Genomic DNA, 20,818 nt, shown 5'->3' on the forward strand with positions numbered 1-20,818 from the left:
GGGGCTGTCTCGTACGTACTTGGCGTACTTGCGTTCACGTGTACTCGTGATACGTCATCAGTCGGAGACCAAGTACTGTTCCAAGAACGCGAAAAATTCCCGGATGTGTTCTCGATTCTCTTCGGAGGGTGTTTGAGTCTAAGGCTTCCAGCCACGCTAGTTTCCGATCCTCCTTCCGAGGCATAGCGTGCAGTGGGTATGGCGCTGGGCACGGACAGGCCTTTCGAAGTTGTTGATGCTCTAAGCAAAATATTTCTAACGCGTTTTTCAGTTTTCTTGAATTACTAGGGCAGCCGATAACAGCACACCTTGAACACGATATCATCCTCGAATAGGTAAAGCCGCTAATTACAGCACAAAATAACCGAATGTGTTGTTAGCAACAAGTGAATGCTAGCTCTCGCTTTGAGTAACCGGAAGTATTAAAGTGAACGGCGGAAGTACTGAAATCTGTGGATTTAAGAAAGCCATTGCCAAAGTGAATAATGCGGAGGCCAATTAAAAATCTGACGGAGCCCACCAAAACTAAAGCTTTATTTATTCAAAACAAATGTAAATGTTCCCAAAGATACTTATTTCAAGCCACAGATTTGACTCACATGTCCTGAATGTGCAGAAAGTTTTGAACATAAGCAGAAACATCCCAGACATAACCCCAACTAGAAGTATCTCGCCTCCCTTACAGCTGGAAATGGAAAGGATGTCATAAAAAGCTCCTGGAGGTGTAACGTGTTGGTGGTCTAATACTTCTGTTTCAAATTGTGCACGTGTACGTATATCTAACATCTTCAGAGTTCATCTTACGCCATAATGTACCAGAAATGGAAGTCAGGTTACTAAAAATGACTTTTCTGCTGCTTTCACAAACCTACTGTATACCCAGACCCAGCCCCTTGGGAGGCACTGCAGTTCATTACTAATTAATTAAACGTGAATTGTAATTGGTTGTTTAAATTCAAGATACGGTCAAATAGTCAGTTTTCCAAGTGCTGCAACCAGCTGCTCTCTTACTGCATCACGTATTTGGAGTCAGTGCTTTAAATTTGCATGTAAATATGTGTCAGATATGTGCAACTGACAAAACACCATGTTATCACACAGAGCAAATCTGCATTGTGTTTTATTTCTTGTTAAGAAATGCTGATTGTATTTTTTTTAAATAAAAGAATCTGTAAATGAAGTAATAACCGCATCGGTTCTGTTTATTCTGCTGTTTAGTTTAAGTACCCTTTTCAGTGTTCATTCATTATGGGTAAAGTGCGCCATCTTGTGTACAGTCATGTGCAGTTCTATTTGAAAATGAACATTAAAAGGGATCGTTTATGCTCACTGGATCGGGGTTGGGCTTTTTTAGTGATCGGTTAAACAAAACTGAAGTGTCTGTGTGGGCCAAAATTTTTAGGTAGATCATTGACTGATGTGTACAGTTGCGAGGTACCAAATTATGTTTATTGGAAAGGGGAACTTTCAACCATTTGCATTTGTGCTCAGGGGAAGGGGGGGGGGGGGGTGTCTTTGGTGCTGTTTGTGTGTTTACATTTTTGGCACTGTACAATAGAACCTCCAAGAAAAAGGACATTTTCATCAATCTGTAAACATTTTGATCTCATAATGCCAAATTAGGTCAGTGTTTTCCCTTTCCTGTTTCCATTTTTGCTCACTTGTCTTTGGAGTGAATTATGTTCCAATTCCTCCCTGAAGGAATCTTCAGGAAGGAATATTGTTATTTAGTTTATTATTAATTGATTATTCATTTTACTATATCACACAAATAAACTTAATTTTAACTCATTCAAACCGCTCATCCTTAATATACATAAACCCTGCTCTCACATACATGTACACAAGCACTCCCACTGTCACGAGAACTTATATTTCACGTTTTTCACTTTAACTTCCTTGCAAAGATGGGGGTTTTTTGTAAATTGCTATGTTAGTCAATTATATATTTTTGTTAAGATCAAATTCACTGGAATATAGACACAATATAGCACTTCATCACAACCTGGTAATGTGAAGCATTCATCACTCATTTGGTGTCCAGACATCAGAATGAATGAACTTACCGGTAGTTCAGTCTCTCCCCATGCTCTTTATCCAGGTTGCCTGCAGTGGTTTTTGAAATCCTGCAGATGTCGCTCTTGAGCGGCACACCAACACAGTGTCGACACAGCATGGGGAATGTGCCACAAACTCCACGAGGCGTCATCTACCCGTCACTAACTGTTACTGTCATGTGGGGAACAACACAGAGATGAACAGAGTGCATTGACTCATTGTCACCGATACCCAATTTACATTCTGGACCAGTGTGTCCCAATCTTGTACAATAAGGCTAATTTGAGTTTTTGAACGCAAAACAGGCTCTTGACCTGCAACTCAGAGGAACACATTCAAAGCACATGAGTTCATGTATGTGCTTGATGGATTTCTATACTCTTTCCACCACTGAAAGCCAGAAATGAACAGCAGAATTATGCACATTCGGTCAGATTTTCTGTACATTTATGATTTATTTTCAGGTGGTTTTCTACATGCATGTGCCTATAGAGACACTGTGGATGTGTACGAGGATGAGTAATAAGCACTTAACTGCAGTTAATAAAAGTATAAGGAGTTTCTAACAAAAACAAAATGCCTGAAAAACTAAATCAAAAACTGATTAAACAGGTTGTGTTTGATAGTAGTAAAGAAAATTGGCTCCATCTGGATGAAATGACCTGGAGGAGGGTGACGGACCTAATGGTACAGTGGGATGTTGCGGAGCACCCTGGAGTCATGCACTGACCCAGGAGGCAAAACCAGGCCAGCCCACATATGTATCCACGAAGCAGCCCTGATGGTCACAAACTGCCCGCAGGATTATGGAGGGGAACAATTTCCTGTTCCTGTAGCACTGACCATCAGGGCCACTGGAAGGCTTGATGCAGACATGGCAGCCGTCAATTGCACCAGCAGCTTTCAAAAAGACTCTGTGTCTTGCCAGCCCTGCTAACCCATGAGACACGACATCTAGTTCTTCAGGTTTCCGAGGGAGGCGGATGACCCGATGACGAACAGCATACCACCCCCGTCTATGACCCTGTGGATGATGCAGTGAACTGTGTAATGAGCTATTGCTGGAGCTATGGAGCTATGGAAACAACTCTGTAGGACGCTCCACGTGTCAGTCAGAAAAGAAAAACAAGACCTCAATTGTGGCACCCCAACCATGTGTCCCATCCTGGTTAATCAGATTCAGCAACACTTTTAGAGACTCCCTGCTCAGGCGAAAATCAGGTCTAGTGTCCTCATTATTAAAAAATCTGTCCAGGACTGGGACACTCAGTTTAATCCTGCAGTACAGTGGTCCGGCCTGTTGAAGGAAAAAGTGGAAAATAACAGAAATTGTTTTATTCTTGTCATCATTATGAATGTTGCTGTTCTGGTTCTTTAAAAAAAGATTTTATGTGTAAATCATTATTTTGATTATTACAGTTGGGAACAGCAGGTGATGCAAATCTGAAGGCTAGACCTCTCACTTTTGGCATTCGTGTTATTGGCAGTCTTAGAAGGCCTATGAATTGGGACTCAGCTAATGTATGTCTGCAAATACTAACTAATCCTTCCTATCTGTTTCAATATGTACGCAATTATAAATGGTAAATGGCCTGTATTTGTATAGCGCTTTTCTAGTCCCTAAGGACCCCAAAGCGCTTTACACAACCTGTCATCCACCCATTCACACACACATTCACACACTGGTGATGGCAAGCTACATTGTAGCCACAGCCACCCTGGGGCGCACTGACAGAGGCGAGGCTGCCAGACACTGGCGCCACCGGGCCCTCTGACCACCACCAGTAGGCAACGGGTGAAGTGTCTTGCCCAAGGACACAACGACCGAGACTGTCCAAGCCGGGGCTCGAACCGGCAACCTTCCGATTACAAGGCGAACTCCCAACTCTTGAGCCACGATCGCCCCAAATGTGCTTTACTTTTCCAACTGTTTTCAGAGGCTAACGTTAGCGTTTGTACTCAACAGTAAAAATAAGTCTACAACTTGGGCTCTTCCTCCACTGAAATCTAAAGGTGGAAGTAAAACATAAATTAAGAGATCGGGACTTTTATTAGAGTCTTAAACTATTCCTTTCTACCTGTACAGTTGTTGAAAGATTCTGTCAGTTTATGTAACAGCCTTCAGCTGTTTTAGCTAACTGGCACTCACAGCTAACTTCAAAAAATAAATCATGTTGAACCTAAAATTACCATCATAAAAATAAGTCATCAGAATATTCCACATTTATCTAGTAACCACAGGAGTTAGAAAAAGATAGCAACTCTTTCTACATGCATACATTTATTGGTGGAGTGTGTGTAAATGTTAATTAAAAGTGCTCTGGTATAGGTAGTTGATGGAGACTTATTATAGTAAGTGATAGTAAGTGTATGACTGATAATTGAACAGAAATAAGTATGTTTAAATTAAAATTAAAATAAAAAGTAGTCACTTAGTAGTCACTCTCCAAAAAAATAAAACACACACACACAGTGTACTGAGCATTTTGCTTTATTGCAATCCTTTTTGGGTTGGAACACACTTCTGACTTTAGCTTTCTTCCGGCGTTCTGAAGGAAAAACCTCCCATCCTCTCCACTTCAGCTTCACTAAAAGCAGTAGAGAGCTTCTCAGTGCCATCACCACCACCTGTTCTCTCACCTGCCTGGCGCCTCTTAAACTCACGGACACCCCTCCTCTGCAGCTGAGCCAGGGGCCACACATCTGTCACATTTTGTGAAATGAAATTTTTTTTTTTTACCTCAAACATGCATTGTGAACATTTTTTTTAACCTTTTTGTATTGTTTTTGTGACCCATCTTTTTTTTATTTGCAGCAAACAACACATTTAAACAGCATAAGTTGACCCAAAGTGCTTCAGCGACAGGCACATTTACATTTCAGGTTTTACAACAAACAAACAAAAACAACAACAAACCCAGTTTCAAAATACACGAAAAGCTGAAAGGTGCGTTTTGTTGTGTTAACTAATAATTGTGGGGAAAAATAAACTAGTGATTTTGTGGTCACTAAGTGTGTTTAAAGCTTGCAAACTGATGATGATTCATCTCATAAATCATGACACATCAGTAGTTATTGGTATCGGCATTTAAAAAAATGTGCAATCAGGCACGGCATCACTTAAGGCGGCAACGAACGCGGAAGTGTCGGTGAGTGAGTGCTCTCGCTCCAGCTCGACTCTCTGTCGGGGACACTACAGGGCGTATCCGCTCTCTGAGAATCAGGAAACACGTTGATATTCGCTGCAACTCTCCTCTTTATTTTGATCAGTGTAATCGCTCCGTAGTGCTGACCGTCAGCGGCTGCCTAGAACATCGACACCGACACCAGCCTGCTGGATATCAGCCCAGCGATGAGCAACACGACCGCTTCTGACGGTTGGTTTCTGAGCTTTCTATAACTTGTGTGGGGATGAAACCGTGTTTCACCGCTGCAGTTCATGGTATATGGTACATATATTGCGAAAAGACCTCTGTAGTTTTCCATGTCGTGACATTGATGTCAGCCTTCCTGGAAAACGAACTTGTTAAGCCCGCGTGTAAAGTTTCAGGAGGATATTGCGCACCTACATCAGATGCGCTGCAGGGCAGAGGAAAAGGAAAAGTTAGTAGAGTCTCGTTAGAGGCTTTGGGAAAACTATTGCTTTTGAATAATCAGACACACCTTATTAAGCTTTATTTAGTTATGACTTACATGCTGTCCCATTGTCACAGAAAGACTGTTAAACTTTGGGTTTGAGCGATTGAAATATGTTTTTGCAGGTTTGTGGTATTTCGGCATCATTACGGCGCTTGCAAAGTTAACGTGTTATGTTAAGTTAACTCTTTGTATTACTTGACCTATTCTGCTTTTTAATATAATAGCTCTTTCAAGATGTAAGGGGGCGATCGTGGCTCAAGAGTTCGTCTTGTAATTGGAAGGTTGCCGGTTCGAGCCCCGGCTCCGACAGTCTCGGTCCTTGGGCAAGACACTTCACCCGCTGCCTACTGGTGGTGGTCAGAGGGCCCGGTGGCGCCAGTATCCGGCAGCCTCTGTCAGTGCGCCCCAGGGCGGCTGTGGCTACAATGTAGCTTGCCATCACCAGTGTGTGAATGGGTGGATGACTGTGTATAGTGTAAAGCTTTGGGGTCCTTAGGACCAAGTAAAGCGCTATACATTTACCATTTAAATGTACTCACTGTTTGTCCTGCTGCAGATTTTCCATCACAAAACTCAAAGCCGACTGAATAACCTGTAAGATTAAACTGAGTACTGATAAACTGAGTGTGCAGTTGAATATTTGCTCATCAGATAAGGACTCTTCGAGCTATGTTAATAACGGTTTCACAATGTCAGATCACACTTTACTGCTTCCCGTGAGAAAATGTTTATTTATTTCTTCTTCTGGTATAAAACAGAAAAGCATGAGTTTTGTGGTTTACTGTAATAATCAGCAGATTAAGAAATATTAACCATAAATGTCAGCTGCTTCTCCAAAAGTGCATCAAGTTTAATTTTATGTCAGAATGTCTGTGCCTAAATGTGTGAAGGTTGCTTTAAAAGCTCAAAAGCAGAGCCAGGCTCACCCTGGATGTTTGAGGGCTGAGATCAACACTGAACTGCCATCAGTGCGACGCCGTCACATCTAAATAAACCGAAGCAATTATTGTTGGATTATTTTCTGTAAAAACAAAAGAGTATTCGGGGCAAATATAAATCATTGCTGCAAAAGGGATGGGTGCTTTCAGAGTTTCTAAGCAGCATATAAAGACATTACATTCGCTTAAATAATTTGCACGTAGTAAAATGTTTGTGCATGTTGGCAATATTTCCCCTCTGTGTTGTGATCAGTGTTGGAGTCATTACTACACAAAATGCTTTTTCTTTTTAAAAAAATAGCGCAGTACCTTACTTAATTTCTCCCAGGACAAAGTCTATAAATGTATTACTCCTTAGATTACTTTCATGTTTCGCCATAAAATAACCTGAAAAGCATTATGCACAATTACCACTAACATAAATCCCTATGCTAACGAGGACACACTCTTTCTCTTAGTACTTAGGTATGAGCACAAAGCCGACAACAAAAAGGAAAAATGAAAACGAGCACAGAGACTTCAAAGTGATCTCCATGGTGATTCTACCTTAGAAACATAGACGGGTAGAAATAGATGCCTGACTGCTCATCAGTTTGTTACCTGTTGAAGTTCATGGTCTGGCTGCTGGGCAGCGGTCGGCTTTTACTCGACTTTTGCTCTGGGTTTTTGGCTAGCTTAGCATTAGCATGCTATCTGTGCAAGGTGCTTGCAAAGAGCTGATTTTGTATTAACAGCATAATGCAGCTGTTTCTGTCTTGGATGTTTGCACTATAAAATTACTCTGTCCTCCTTTTATGCAACAAAATATAAATGTCCATATGCACGCTGCAGACTGTGCCCCGATTTTCCTCGAATCAATAGGCAGGCAAACTTACAATTCCAAGGAACTGAGCTACTGGAATCAGAATCAGAAAGGGCTTTATTGCCAAATGTTGAGCAGGTTTACAACATTAGGAAATTGCTGTGGTGCTTATTGTAAACATACTGTCATAAACGCTTAAATAGATATAAAAATAAGAATAAGAATTAAAAGTGCTAAGTAGATAGAAATTGGCTCTCTGTAAGAACTGGTTCTCAGTTCCCATCTCTACCCGTAATATTGGGCAACATAGGAAGACATCTCATTTGGTTAACCAAAGCTGTTTAGAAAAATTGGTAATAGTTCATTAAACAAAATTTAAAAAAAAAAATAGATTGATAAATACCTTTCTACCTGTGGGAAATTTCAGTGAATATCAGTGTTTGGGTTTGTGCCCATGACTGAGATGGTTACCACGCCTTCCAGAAAGACCAGAAAGTCCAGGTGGGAGCTTTGCAGCAAGCAGGAGTGCTTAGTTAGTAGGTTGTCCCTAGATCAATGTGCAGCTACTTCTCTGAACTTTATCCGAATTTGTTAGCATATACCAATAATCTGTGCTTTTAAAATGGATCTCTGTTGTTATATGCTTGCTGACTTCACCCCTCTGAAGTTGCCTTACATAAGTGTGGCGCTGACCGCCTGATTGAAGCTTTGTTCGGGCTTGCAGTCACAGCCACAAGGAGGGTTCAGTTACAGTAGACAGTTTTTATTCTTTTTGTTCCACATTATTTATAGTTTTTGACGTTAGATGAAAACACACAAAACGGCACAAAACCCTGATACAAATCAGATGTGCAGTTCACTATCCTCCAACACTGTGTACAACCATAAAGCTCCTTATTTACAGTGTCAGAGACTAGATGTGAGTAGGAAGAAAACAGCTGATCTGTCTTACATAAACCTTTATGTATAATCTTTAAAATATTGACTGTTTGACTGCAACAGCTTCTGAGGCATTTCCTTAGACAGATAATGAGCTTGGGTTTTTGTTTTTGTCACTTTATGTCTTCACAATCTGATCTGTGCATTTCATTATGCTAACTCTGATAGTATTCTGTTTTTATATGAGGATCGATGGAGATGAATAACTTATAAGCCGTGATTATTGCGATGCCTGTTGAACGACAGAGTACTGTAGTGTCAGTCTCGCTCATTTAGTTCCAGCCGATGTCTTCATAACCTTTAAAAAGTGGGGACTATTTCCATCTTTCCATGAGAGGTCTGTGGCTTGAAGAAGGCCAAAGCTCATTCAATTAGACCCACTCATCCAGTCCCTTAATTTGGAGACAGGAAAACACTCGTATCACATGTGTTTGTTTATGTGTGAGTGTGCAGTAATCCTTTCCTAATTACCAGGCAGAATGTAAACTCACTCCAGTTTCAGCTGGACACTCAGGCAGTCACTGGTGTGTGAGTCTGAGAGTGGTTCCCAGTTTAGTCGAGCAAACTCCCCCAAAGCGATTCAAAGAAAAGAAAAGTTTGTCTCAAAAGCTAGAAGGAAAAAACGAAACTGGACTTTTTTTTTTTAGGTTTTTGAAGATGTTTCACCTCTCACCCAAGAGGTTTCTTTATTTCTTTTTTTTTCTTCTTTAACTGAACTTGATTTAATTAATCATTTGTGTCCTCACATGAGCCAGGGTGTGCAAACAAAAGCGTGGGTAATCACCACCAGAGGTTTGGAGTGAAACCATTGTGACACCTTGCTCCACATAGATTGCCTTCTTTACTCCTCTTTCACACCGTTGGTCTTCTCGGGCTAAAATGTGAACACTGGCAAACTCAAACGTGTGACCTTTACCCTTTAGGTGCAGGTGTACAGTGTTGAGTACACCTGAGAGTTGAGTGTTGTCCTGTCGAGGTGGCTCTTCTCGCTGTCAGCCACAGAGTTTAAACGACCTCTTAGTGATCTTTCAAATTAAAAGTGACTTATAAGTTGTACTACATACATAGCTGGTCTCTAGCCACGTACATCAGAGAAGATTACCCCCCCCCCCCACACACACACACACACACAAATGTCACCACCTGGATTTAACTAAGCAAATACTTAAACCCTTCCACTGGTTTGGAGGTCTAAGTTTGGGTAATGTTATGTTGTTGTGTGCTTGAAAAATGTGGTCAGCTGACTGCCTGAATATACTGAATGACCAGGTTTTTCCGTCAGCCATATTATTGTGGTGTAATAGCCGGGATTCATCGGGCTTAAATTGTGAAAGAGTGGCTCAGGGACAATGAGGCAACCCTCCAGTGTATTTATCGTCTCTTCACATGTCAACGAAGAGCATCCTTCAATCCAGCTGGGTAAGCTTGAGCCAAGATGTTGGAAAGAGTGACTTTTGGTCAGCTAGAAGCTTCTTTTTTTTTTTTAAACACTTTGGTGTCAAGGAGTTAGGTGAGGAACAACAAATGCATTTTTTGTGTGTTAAACATTGGGAACTGGTTAAACTTTTTAAAAGTTCAGACTGAGCGGCTCAAATTGTTAACCGCGTCAGCAGCTCACCTTAAAGCTTGACTCTACCTGGCTGCTTTACATTGTTGAAGTTCATCAATACAAGTTGCTAAATTTCATTATCATCTGTCGTTGTCTGGTTGCCACATCGCAGCTCGTCACTTCCTGTGTGGACAGTCATGCATTTTCCTGAGTATGTGGAAATGAGAAGCCACAGTGAACAGAACTGCATCGCATTCAGTTGAAAACCTATTTCCCGTAACTTATCCGAGGGATACATAAAGTTCTGTCTCTTTAATTTCCTGAACAGTAGCAGTACTGTGCTCTTTCTTTATTTTGCTGGGAAAATGGGAAATAGTTTCCACATTTGTTAAAACTTGTACAAACATACATGGTAGGGCTGTGCGATATGACCAAAATCTCATATCCACATAAGACATTTATCGTCCTGACAACGATATAAATCACAAAAATGTAATATTTTTCTGTAAATTCTGTGAATCTCGGGCAAAACAATATATATCAGATGACGATATAAAAACGTCTATCATTTCATTTTACGCTATCGTTTGTTTCGTGGTGTCGTAAAATACACCGTTTACAGCAATATTTTTTTTCATCGTTTTGATGATCACTGCAGTGGCTATATTAATTTCTTAAAGTTCTCTCTTTCTCTTATATTTAATATAACCACACTATGGACGAACAAGAGCCTGTTTTCACGTGTTGTCGTTAGCCACAACGACGGTAACACCATCGCATGGCTCCGCTGTCCACTTGTTTGTGACAGTCCCAAAACGTCGGCTGCATCCTCCGGAGGCCGCATTTGAAGGCCGATTACGTCACAGCCAGGCGATGAAGGCTGTCGATAAATGATAAATGTCTTATACCGGGATATGAGATTTTGGTGAAATTGTGTGTGTGTGTGTGTGTGTGTGTGTGTGCTAAGTTGTCTCTTATGTGTAGACACAACACTGAGTCATCTGTTGAGTTAAGGTGACCTTTTAATACTTGAATGATTTACAGGTCAGTGTTAAGTGGTTTAATAAACAAGCGTTCCTCTTAAAATGATGGATGATGGACTGAAAATGCAGCCAATGTCCAAAGAAAAAGAGTAAGTAACCATGTTTATGGTCTCAGGCGATTATGTCCATGCATGTCAGTAACTCAGGACCGAAACCTAGTGAGGAATCATTACATATGGTGCATTTTTATTTACTCCAATAAACGTATGAGACTATTTAGGAAAACCAAATGAATCAATTTGAGTGCAATCTGTGGAATTTCCCCCATTGAAAGAGAGGATATTTAAAAGTTAATGTACAACGTTGTGCTCCTTACTCATTGTGTTTTCACGAAATCCTGTGGACTTCTGAATACAATGAATCATCAAACATAGACAAAGTGCAAAGAGGAAGCGATGTGGAGTAAACGTCATTAGACTGAAAGGGCACCGAATCCACAGGAATAAATAGCAACAGAAGGCTGATTATTGCATGTGGTCGCCTGCCGTAAATATTTCCCTGTAGCTGGCATCCAATAGTGTGAATATCCATAAATGGCATGAAAAGTGCTTTAATAATGTGCTTTTTCGCAATCTGATATTTATTGAGGTGTTTGAATTCTTGGTTGAGTCAATATATAAAGTAAATACTTGTTAAAAACCCAATCATGACATCAGAAATGGGAGATTTGGATAGAGTTTGATTGGTGCATGCTGATTGCATTGTGTTTGCAATCAGTACAGGAGAGTGAACAGGTGGAAGGAGCAGGGAAAATTAAGAGTGCAGCACACTGATGAGACACGAAAACAGCTGGAAAATTGAGGAAGAGGTGAGCATCAATAAAAGGCAAGACAAAAGTGACTCGGCAGGAGCTGCGATAGCAGGGTTGGTAAAGTTTAAAAATTAAACTAACACGTCAGCATAAAGTCTGGGATACTCTGAGTGCTTCATAGACACGGTTTTAATGTTTTTCTCAAGGTTTAGTCCCTGCTGCTTAACAACAAAGCTGAAGAACTCAAAAAGACATCATTAAATGTCTCTTTAGACTCTTTCTCTCCTAGGGAGCTTTCTTAACTAACTTCAATCATTTCTTCCTGTAATGATCCACGTGTCTCTTAGGCTGTTCAACAAAGTCTTGCTATTAATTAATGCTACAATATTACATACAATAGAGTTATCTCTATCAGCAGAGTGTGCTCCATAGACTTCCAAGGTGGCTGCAATTACAGCACTACTTTAAAGTCTGTCATGGATCCACCTGTTTTAGTGGATGTTCACAAGCCGAACAAGGGTCAGCGATCAGATGACATGCACGTTTCCACCCGTGTGATGGTGTTGCACACAAAGGGTCAGATTACTAACTGAATGTAGCTGAGTGCTTTAAATCTTGCAGCCGTCTCCGATTCCCTAGCTTACACTTTTTAATGCCCAGTTGCCAAGAAGTGACTCACAGAGTTTGACGTTAAAACGAAAAACTAAAATGAAACTAAAAATCAGCCCATGTGATTAGCAGGGCTCAAAGAATGCAGCGACAGCCAGCGTGCTGCTCTTTTGTACAAATGACCCCAATTTAATGGCCTGTTCTTGGTCTCTCGTTGCCCTCCACATCTGCACCATTAATCATGAAAATTGAATATGTTTTGGTCTGCACAGCCGGTTGGATAAAAGGAGAAACTTTTAGATATCAGCTTGGGTTCTTGGAAATGGTTATCACTGCTGATATTTTATCAGTAAATTATTAAAAAAAAAAAAAAAGCTCACAAAACTGCAACTTTAGTCAAGAATGAAAACGACCTCTTCGTTCAACAGAAAATCCAAAAAGTCCAAATGTTTCTTAGAAGTTGTAGCTGGAAACTAATGTAACCGCCGCCCCGCTGTTGTTGCCGTTTAAATTCATTTTGTTAATCCCCTTCTGTGAAGTGCTCATGTCTCTAGCTTTAGTTTGTAGTTCTCTCTCTTTTATAGGAGCTCCACCACAGCACCAGCTGTGGTTACAGAAAAGATGTCTGGCTCCAATTCAGAAACTCCTCAGTGACCCCGTTCAAGCCATTTGCTAGTCTCCAGTCTTATTTTATTTTAAAACAGTCATCTAATTGGCCCGTGATTACTTCTGAGTCATTTTAGAGGCGCACAGGACCGTGCTGTTCCAACAGTGTGGTTGTCACTGTTATTGCAAGCTCATAGACATGCAACTTTTGGTAACAGGCTGGTCAGTCAGCAGACAATGATCAGTGTGTTCAGGTTTGGGCACCAGGGAACTGGGACAATGGAGGAGCACTAATGTGTTTATGCATCGGGTGCACATAAGCTAGTATTTAGATACATGTCTCCGCGCGTGGTGCTGTTCTATAGTTCGTGCAGATTAGCTGTCGTGCTGCCCTCTCTGTCTGCGTCTCTCTATCAGACCCACCCCGAGTCTCTTTGTGCTGTGCACACACAGACCTGAGCAGACAAAAGCTCTCTTGTTTGTAGAGCTGGAATGCGTCATGTGGTACCTCACCTTTGAACTTTGACCTGATCGAGATGTTTGGTTCAAAATGTAATATTTCATAGTATCATCTGATTTATTCACACTTACGCTTTTTTTGTTTGTGTTTTTACATTCAAACATTTACAGTTTTAGTCATTTTACAGTTTTACAAAAGTTGTGTTCTGAAAATATTGGCATCAGTAGCATTATTGACACTTCATATTTCCTCCATGGCTTAAAATGGGGAGTGGAGTAGTTAAGGTGGTGATATTACTTTACTGTAATAGGCCTAGGTTGCTGAGGTTGCCCGATGATGCAGTGAGCATTTCTTTTTCACTCTCTGTTGTATTATACACCAGTATTGCAGTTATTCATTACTCAACTGTGGCTCTGTCACGCATAGTGTGTCTTTTGTCCTGTTCTTCTCTGTGCTCGCTTCCCCCTCCCATCAACCCCAACCGGTTGTGGCAGATGGCTGTCCCTTCCTGAGCCTAGTTTTGCCGGAGGTTTCTTACTGCTTGCTCATAGGGGGTGATGTGACCGCCGGTGTTTCTATCTATTATTGTAGCGTCTTTACCTTTACGATATAATAAAAACCTTGAAGTGACTGCTGTTGTAAACTGGTGCTATATAAGCTGAGTTGAGTTGAATTGAAGGGACTTGTTTTGTACTTGCAACAGCAAATCTAATGGAAGTCAGGTTAAAAGTTAATTTGCTCATGGTGTGTTTTATTTATCATAATTAGCGGTGACACCATGGGTGCAGTGGGTGGCTGGTTTGATGAGCATCCCTGCTGTCACAGATTAGTGCAAGCAGTCCTCTGTTGACCGTGCAGCGTAAATACAATGAATTATGATTTTTAAGCAATTTTTTCCCCATGAGCTTTCCCATATGGAAAAGATATATATAAATCTTATAAAGTTTGTATCTGTCTTGTGTGAAACTTGTATGAAAAGCATATAAGAGTGAAAACAGATATAAGATCCCTTGAAAAATTATATAATGAAACTCATTAAAACTCATGAAAGTGGCCACTTTCATGAGTAAATCATATAAGTTTTTACTATTTCTTTTCCATATGGGTTGGGTGAGCTTATAAGTTCATTCGGTGGAAGAGTCATCACTTGCTATCATGTGAATACTACAGTAAAAACTTACTTAGATCAGGTAAACATTAACACTGTTTACCTGCTTTAAGTACAGGCCTACCACCACTAAGGTAAATGTTACTGTTTGAGGAAATGTGGTATCTTTGTGTCTTTTAACAAAGTAATTAAGTAATGGATACACAACTAAATGACAGATAGGTGCCTGTTTTTCACAATCTACTTTAGAAATGTTTGTTTTTTACAATAAGTCCACAGTTTTGGGAAAAAGGACTTTTTTTTTTTTTTTTTTTTGTGAAGAACAAAAACTTTCTGTTTTATAATTACTTGAAAATCTGGGCATCGAGCTACCAGCGCATCTTCTTAAATTTTGCACATGTATTTCTTACAATTTAAATGTAAGAAATACATGTGCAAGGCCTGCTGACAGGTTTCCTTGATTTACTGCAGCAATATTTCTTTGTCATGTAGAAAAACGGAGACATTCTGTTGAAAGTGCACTTCTTTTTTTCTGATATGGAGACGTCTCAGGGTTTGAATGTGTAGTAAACTGGTTTGGCCCAGTTGAGATCAAAGTAGGCTGTGTGTTGCCCATGATGTAAAGTGAGTTTGACATCCCTGGATGACAGTGGCAAGACCTCCTGAATTTTTTTTTTTTATCTTCAAAATATATTTTTGTTGTTTTAATTGAAAGTACAGGATTTGGAGCCCAGGAGATGTTTATTGTACCCAATCCAATAATCTGGACTTTAGACCCCCGGGTAGGCAGGTAGGAGTGGGAGCAGAGGCAGATTGAGCTAAAATGATGAGATGTTTGTGGTCCTTGTGTCTGCTTTCTGCTGTCGTCTGTCTGATGATGTAACCGCCCGCTACGCCCAGGTTGGGTTACATCTGTTATGTTTAACATGCATTAAAGTCACCTTAAATAAAACATGTGACTGACTGCTATCACAGTTTATGGGACCCTTGTAAAGCTGGTTTACAGGAGTGCCTGCTCTCCTCCCTCACTCAGAAATAAATCAATAAAAGGGGAAAAAAACCAGTCGAAGACAGAAACTAAAAACCTTGGAAAACATTCCCAGTGTTCTTCACAGCTTTTTTGTTTTTGAAGTTTGTGCCTGCTTCCTAAATGCGTGCTCAAAGTTGTAAATGCGTCAAGTTCATGTTGCAGCTGATAACATTTGAATCCCATCAGCTGCTCGGCTCACCCTTCATGTGTTCTCCTCACACCCTTTGTAGAGATCAGGTTGCAGTGAAAGGTGCTGTGAGGACAAGGGTTTTGTTTTTCTGCGCCGCCTTACAAAAATGTATTGAATTACTGCTTTTTTTCTTTTTTTTTTAAATTTAAATTGTTTCTCATCCTCTAGCTGGTGACAGTGCTGGAACGAGCGGCGGGACCAATCCGTACTACATCGCCTTTGTGCTGGTGCCTATTCTCTTCCTTCTGGGCCTGCTCGGTGTGGTGATCTGTCATGTGCTGAAAAGGAAGGGCTACCGGTGCACCACAGACCATGATGACGAGGAGGAGTGCAAGGAAGAGGTCAAAGATCCCGAGCTGGGCGGAGGTAAGGTTTCAGAGATTCTGGGAGGTCATTGGAGGTTCTGAGAAATTTGACAGTATCGTTGGATTTATGTTTTTATTGAGTCTAAGGCTTAAATCATCCATCGCCTATATACAATACAAGCCAAAGATTATCCCACAGCCAGGCTCATATTAATCCAAGTGGACGTGAGGGAGGGCAAAGACGATTGTTACATTGTGTCGTTGTGTTGCTGATGTGTCTTCTCAGAAAAAAAGGGCCTTTTTTTCTTCTTTAAATAAGGCAAGCCAAGGTAACCCCAGTTCATTGTCAAAGATAGGACCGGTTAAATTAAAACAAGCCTTACAGATTCAATTTAGTTTTGACCCAGTTTTAACAGGAAGAAACCTCCAGCAAAACCAGTCTCAGCGAGGGCCTCGATCATTTGGCGGATGCGGGGAAAACGAGGGGGAAAAAGAGAAGACAAAAGAGAGCGCAGGGAGACGGGACAAAACCCAGACTGAGGGAGACAGAGGGCAAAAATGTAATGATATGTTGCAGCGATGCATAAACACGCGGGCAGTTTGAAGAGGTTGATGGAGGAGTACCGCTCGGTGTGTCACGTGAAGTCCCGCAGCGGACCGAGCCTGTCGCAGCATAACAAAGGGAGGCTTCTGATTCAGCCCTGACTGTCAGTTTTATCAAAGAAGAAAGTTTCAAGCCTAATCTTAAATGTAGAGATTGTGTCTGTCTCCCAAATTCAAAACTGGGACCTGGCTTCACAGTTTCAGTAGCAGAACATGACTATGATGCAGATCCAGGCGTACCCGGCCTCCTGCAGGCAGTGTCAGTGTTGTCGGTCCTTTAGCTTAGCCTCTGCACAACCGAGAAAACAATGAAATCAGTTCTCTTCACCCACTGTCTCTGTTTCCCCTTTCTTTTGTTTTAAACATTTGTCATCTTTTTGGACCCCGCTGACGCTCCATTTCCAGCTTGAGACTGTGATTCAGGTCTCATGACATGTTGAGCTGGCAGCGCGATTAGAGCTGAGAGGCTCAATTGTGTGCATTGTTTACCTCAAATCCCTTACTCATCCAACGTCCACATGATTCGAGGCACTGCGTAAATACGCATTGCTCGTCATAAATACTATCGTTAACTGTTTCATAATCTAAAGGATTTAAAGTATTTATGATCACGCCTGTCCACGTCTCAGTAAATCCACTGCGATGCTGTCGCACAGCAGATGATTTTTTTTTTTTTTGTTTTTGTTTTTTGCACGAGTTTCCAAATTAGTCATCGGCCCATGTGATCTTTTAGATTTGCCTGTCATGTGGTAATAAGACGTCTAGAAGGCAGAAATCACCTTCGTTCTGGTGCTTTCAACCCTAGACTACATTCCTGAATCTAATTACCTTGTGTGTGTTACTTAACGTAGACGCAGGCGGTGGCGTGTGACGTGAATGGCATCTCAAAGCAATAGCATTTCAAGCTCTTCCTGTATAACAGACAAACAGACTGAACTTTACGTTATTCGGTGTTTATGCGTTCAGAAGATGAAATAGACAAACGTGAGCTTAGGAATGCTCTTTTGGAGGTTGGGGTGCATTTTTAGAAGGGCTGTCATTTTATTTGGAAGCAGGAAAGCAGAAACCAGGAAGACTTTTAGCATTCCCTTCATCCATTCATGTGGAGTTCAGTGAGGTGAAACGTAATTACTGTGGGATTTGTGTGCGCACTTCACTCAGTTTCCCTCCTTCTACATCTGCCGTGCCTGCTCGTCTGTCGTTCTAGTAATTCTTGAGCGCATATGTGAAATCTCTCCAATCACCCTGGCTCTGTCGCAGGCATGAGAAATGTTATGGAAAGAATAAGCTGTTTACGCTGCGCTGTCCAACTTCCTGCCATCACGCAATGCACCGCACGCCAGTGTTTTCCCTTACATATGATGTCCCCACCATTCCCATTAATCTTTCCAGTTAACCGTGTGAATTACAACTCAGTTTCTTATGTCAAGAGCTGGTATTGGAAAGTACAGGCGTGAAGCGGGTTTCGCTCATTGAGTAAGTGCAAACTCCTGCTGCTGGCAGCACAATAGTCATGAGTCCATTAGGGTTTTTCCCGGCCATCTATTTGTTTGTGTGTGTTTGTTTCTTCAAAAAGCCCTACCCTATCGTACATTAGAACAAAAACACAACACTGCTTTGTGTTGCGGCCTCGCTCGGTCAGTCAGTCAAGCGTTCCCTTTTTTTCCTCCTCAGTGTCAGGTTTCCTGCTCGCAGTCAGCCTCTGCATACCAGAGGATTCCAATTTACGTTTATCAGTAGCGAGGAAGAACTGAGGAAGCAATCAAAAGGAAACTCCAGGAAGTGCCTCACAGGGGTGTGTGCTGACCAGTGGATTTGTTCTGCATAGTTGAATGATTACTGCGACGAATTTGCAATATTATAGAAATCCGACAATTTCCTTTTGAGAAATGGCAGGAAGTAACGTCCGGGGACGGCGTGAGCGAGGGACAGTCATTGATTCTTCCTGGCAATAATCACTCAAAAGGAACATTTTAGCTCTGTGTGTGATCGATAAACATCTGCCACAGAAGCGTTATAGTTGTGCTAAAACATATTTCTGATGTCAACAATGGATCAAAGTGCGATACGGTATAAGGGCCACAAAAAATCCACTGTGAATTTTCCCCGTCCCTTTAGCTGTACGGAGGCTTTTAGCATCAGCTCGGCTTTACTTTGCTGTTTTGAATGCTCCTTTTCCTTTAAGGCCACCTTCCCCTTTAAGCAGACTTTCTTCTTCTTTTTTCTTCTTCTTCTTACAAACGTAAAGCTTTATTCCTGAGAAGTTATAGAAATCCACTAACTTCTCTCTGTGCCATCCTGTAAAGCCAAGAATAGAAGAACATGCATGAAGAGAGTATTTTTACTAAAGTCTGCGCTTCTAATTCTCTCTATGCATACTCTACACACAACATTGTAGTGTGTAATGTGTATAGTACAGTAAAGTAAAGGAGAAAGTGACTGGAATTAGTTCAGTGCAGCATGAGCAGGAGACTGCACTGACTGAACTGGTGCTGTGCTTTTACCAGCCTTGATTTGTATATTGCTGACCACTACTTACCCACGATTTAAATACCAGCTTTTATATGAAAATTTACTGAAGCGCCATCTATTTTTTATCCTCTGATCCAACTCAAGGATGCCGCCTGCCCCAGCTGTCACTACTCACTTACATGGACCAGTTTCTCTTTTCTGCTCGTCTCCATAATTTTCCTTAAAACTGCTTTGATCGTTTGCTCATACCGAGGCTGCTTGTGGCTAGCTCTGAGCTCTGGATAGCTTTAGCTTCAGCCACGTTGCCTTTGTTAAAATTCTGGGTGAGGGTGATTTAAGTGTCCGATTAAGATTAGGATTTTCACTTTGGAGATTTTTTCCGTTTTCACTGATGTAGAAAACTAAACAGTGGAAATCTGCAGGAGTTGTTTGCTCCTCAGTGCCTGGCATAGTTGTGTGAGGCTGACTTTCTTTCAACATGTATCATGTTTCTGTAGCGGGCGACCCTTCAGCTCAGTGCTTAATAATACTGATGTTTCTATTCGTGTGTGTTTGTTTTTCCAGAGCTCAATGACACCTTCAGTGACTACAATGACACGGTTGGACAGATTGTCCACTACATCATGAAAAATGAAGGTATGTATTCAAGGCGTTGTGTTTGTTTTTTACATAAGAGCACCTGTCATTTCTGGTTGAAGGTGTGAACCTGTGACTTCAGGGAAATGGCCCCTGTTTGTCCTCCTTCCCTGAAGCGATTACAGCTGGCATTATTGTTTGGTACATTGTCACACGCTACTCGGGAAGGAAGTCAGTTGTGGACTCTGAGCCGTGCGTGTTTTCTCAGACGAGTCTGGCTCAGAAATGAAGCTTTTAGTGGAAGTTCACATTCAGGACAACGGCAGAAGAATCTGAGACCATTTGTTATGACGTAGGGGTTTTCACGCTTTTGAGTACAAGTCACACGAGTGTTTCATCTGCGATTTCATCCCATTCCTTCCCTTTGCAGGAAGCTAAATTCATGATAAATCACTGCAAACGCTTTGTAGCGTGTTATCCTCTGTAATCCTTTGTTGAGCCGCGTTCAAACGCGGCAGCAGCAGAGACGAGGATCGATGGCAGCATTGTGCGAAACACAAACCAGCTTGATTTGTGGCATCGTAGGTCTTTACTGACAGTGTGGATTGTTTTCCACAGCACCAATAAACTTCCCATAACTGTGAAGCGATGTTGAATTTAAAGAAGGGTAACAGCTGTCTGTGACTTGACTCCTTAAGAGAGGATGCTTTCGTGTAATAGAAGACGCCCTGTTCCACTTGTTCACCCCCACCAAAGTCAAATATGCACATTTTTTTTCCACTGGCCTGCAGAGCAGTTTATCCATCTTGATTATTTAGTTTTGAGTTGCTCCGGTTTTGTAAATACTGGCTGTAGATGTTTGCCTGCTTGTGAATAAAATGAAACTAAATTGCAGGAGCACTTTGCGTTGTTGTGCTCAAGAAAACAGCATCTCTTCAAGAAGTCACGACCCCATTACTCAGGAAAAAAGAAATGCACAAGGTAGCGATAGCATTATTTTCCTTTTTTTGGACTGAGCAGTGTTTCCATCCTGTCACAGCTTGAGCCTCGTTTCACAGGTAGATGGACGCTTTCTTGTGCACAGTGGTGTGACTGGTGAAAGACAGCAGTTCCTATATATTTAGTAACCAGGTCATGGCT

At 41.4% G+C, this 20,818-nt stretch overlaps 1 protein-coding gene across 1 annotated transcript in view; it reads left to right on the forward strand.

Moving 5' to 3' along the window:
- Positions 1–5,236: 5,236 nt before the first annotated feature.
- Positions 5,237–20,818, forward strand: part of rell1 (RELT like 1) — a 30,877-nt gene continuing 15,295 nt past the window's right edge. The window contains exons 1-3 of the mRNA XM_026162136.2: positions 5,237–5,435; positions 15,891–16,088; positions 19,667–19,738. Coding sequence (XP_026017921.1) covers positions 5,411–5,435; positions 15,891–16,088; positions 19,667–19,738 — 295 coding nt within the window. The 5' untranslated portion in view covers positions 5,237–5,410. The remainder of the gene's footprint in view (positions 5,436–15,890; positions 16,089–19,666; positions 19,739–20,818) is intronic.

This window comes from Astatotilapia calliptera, chromosome 3, assembly GCF_964374335.1.
Source record: "Astatotilapia calliptera chromosome 3, fAstCal68.1, whole genome shotgun sequence".
NCBI classification, from domain to species: domain Eukaryota; kingdom Metazoa; phylum Chordata; class Actinopteri; order Cichliformes; family Cichlidae; genus Astatotilapia; species Astatotilapia calliptera.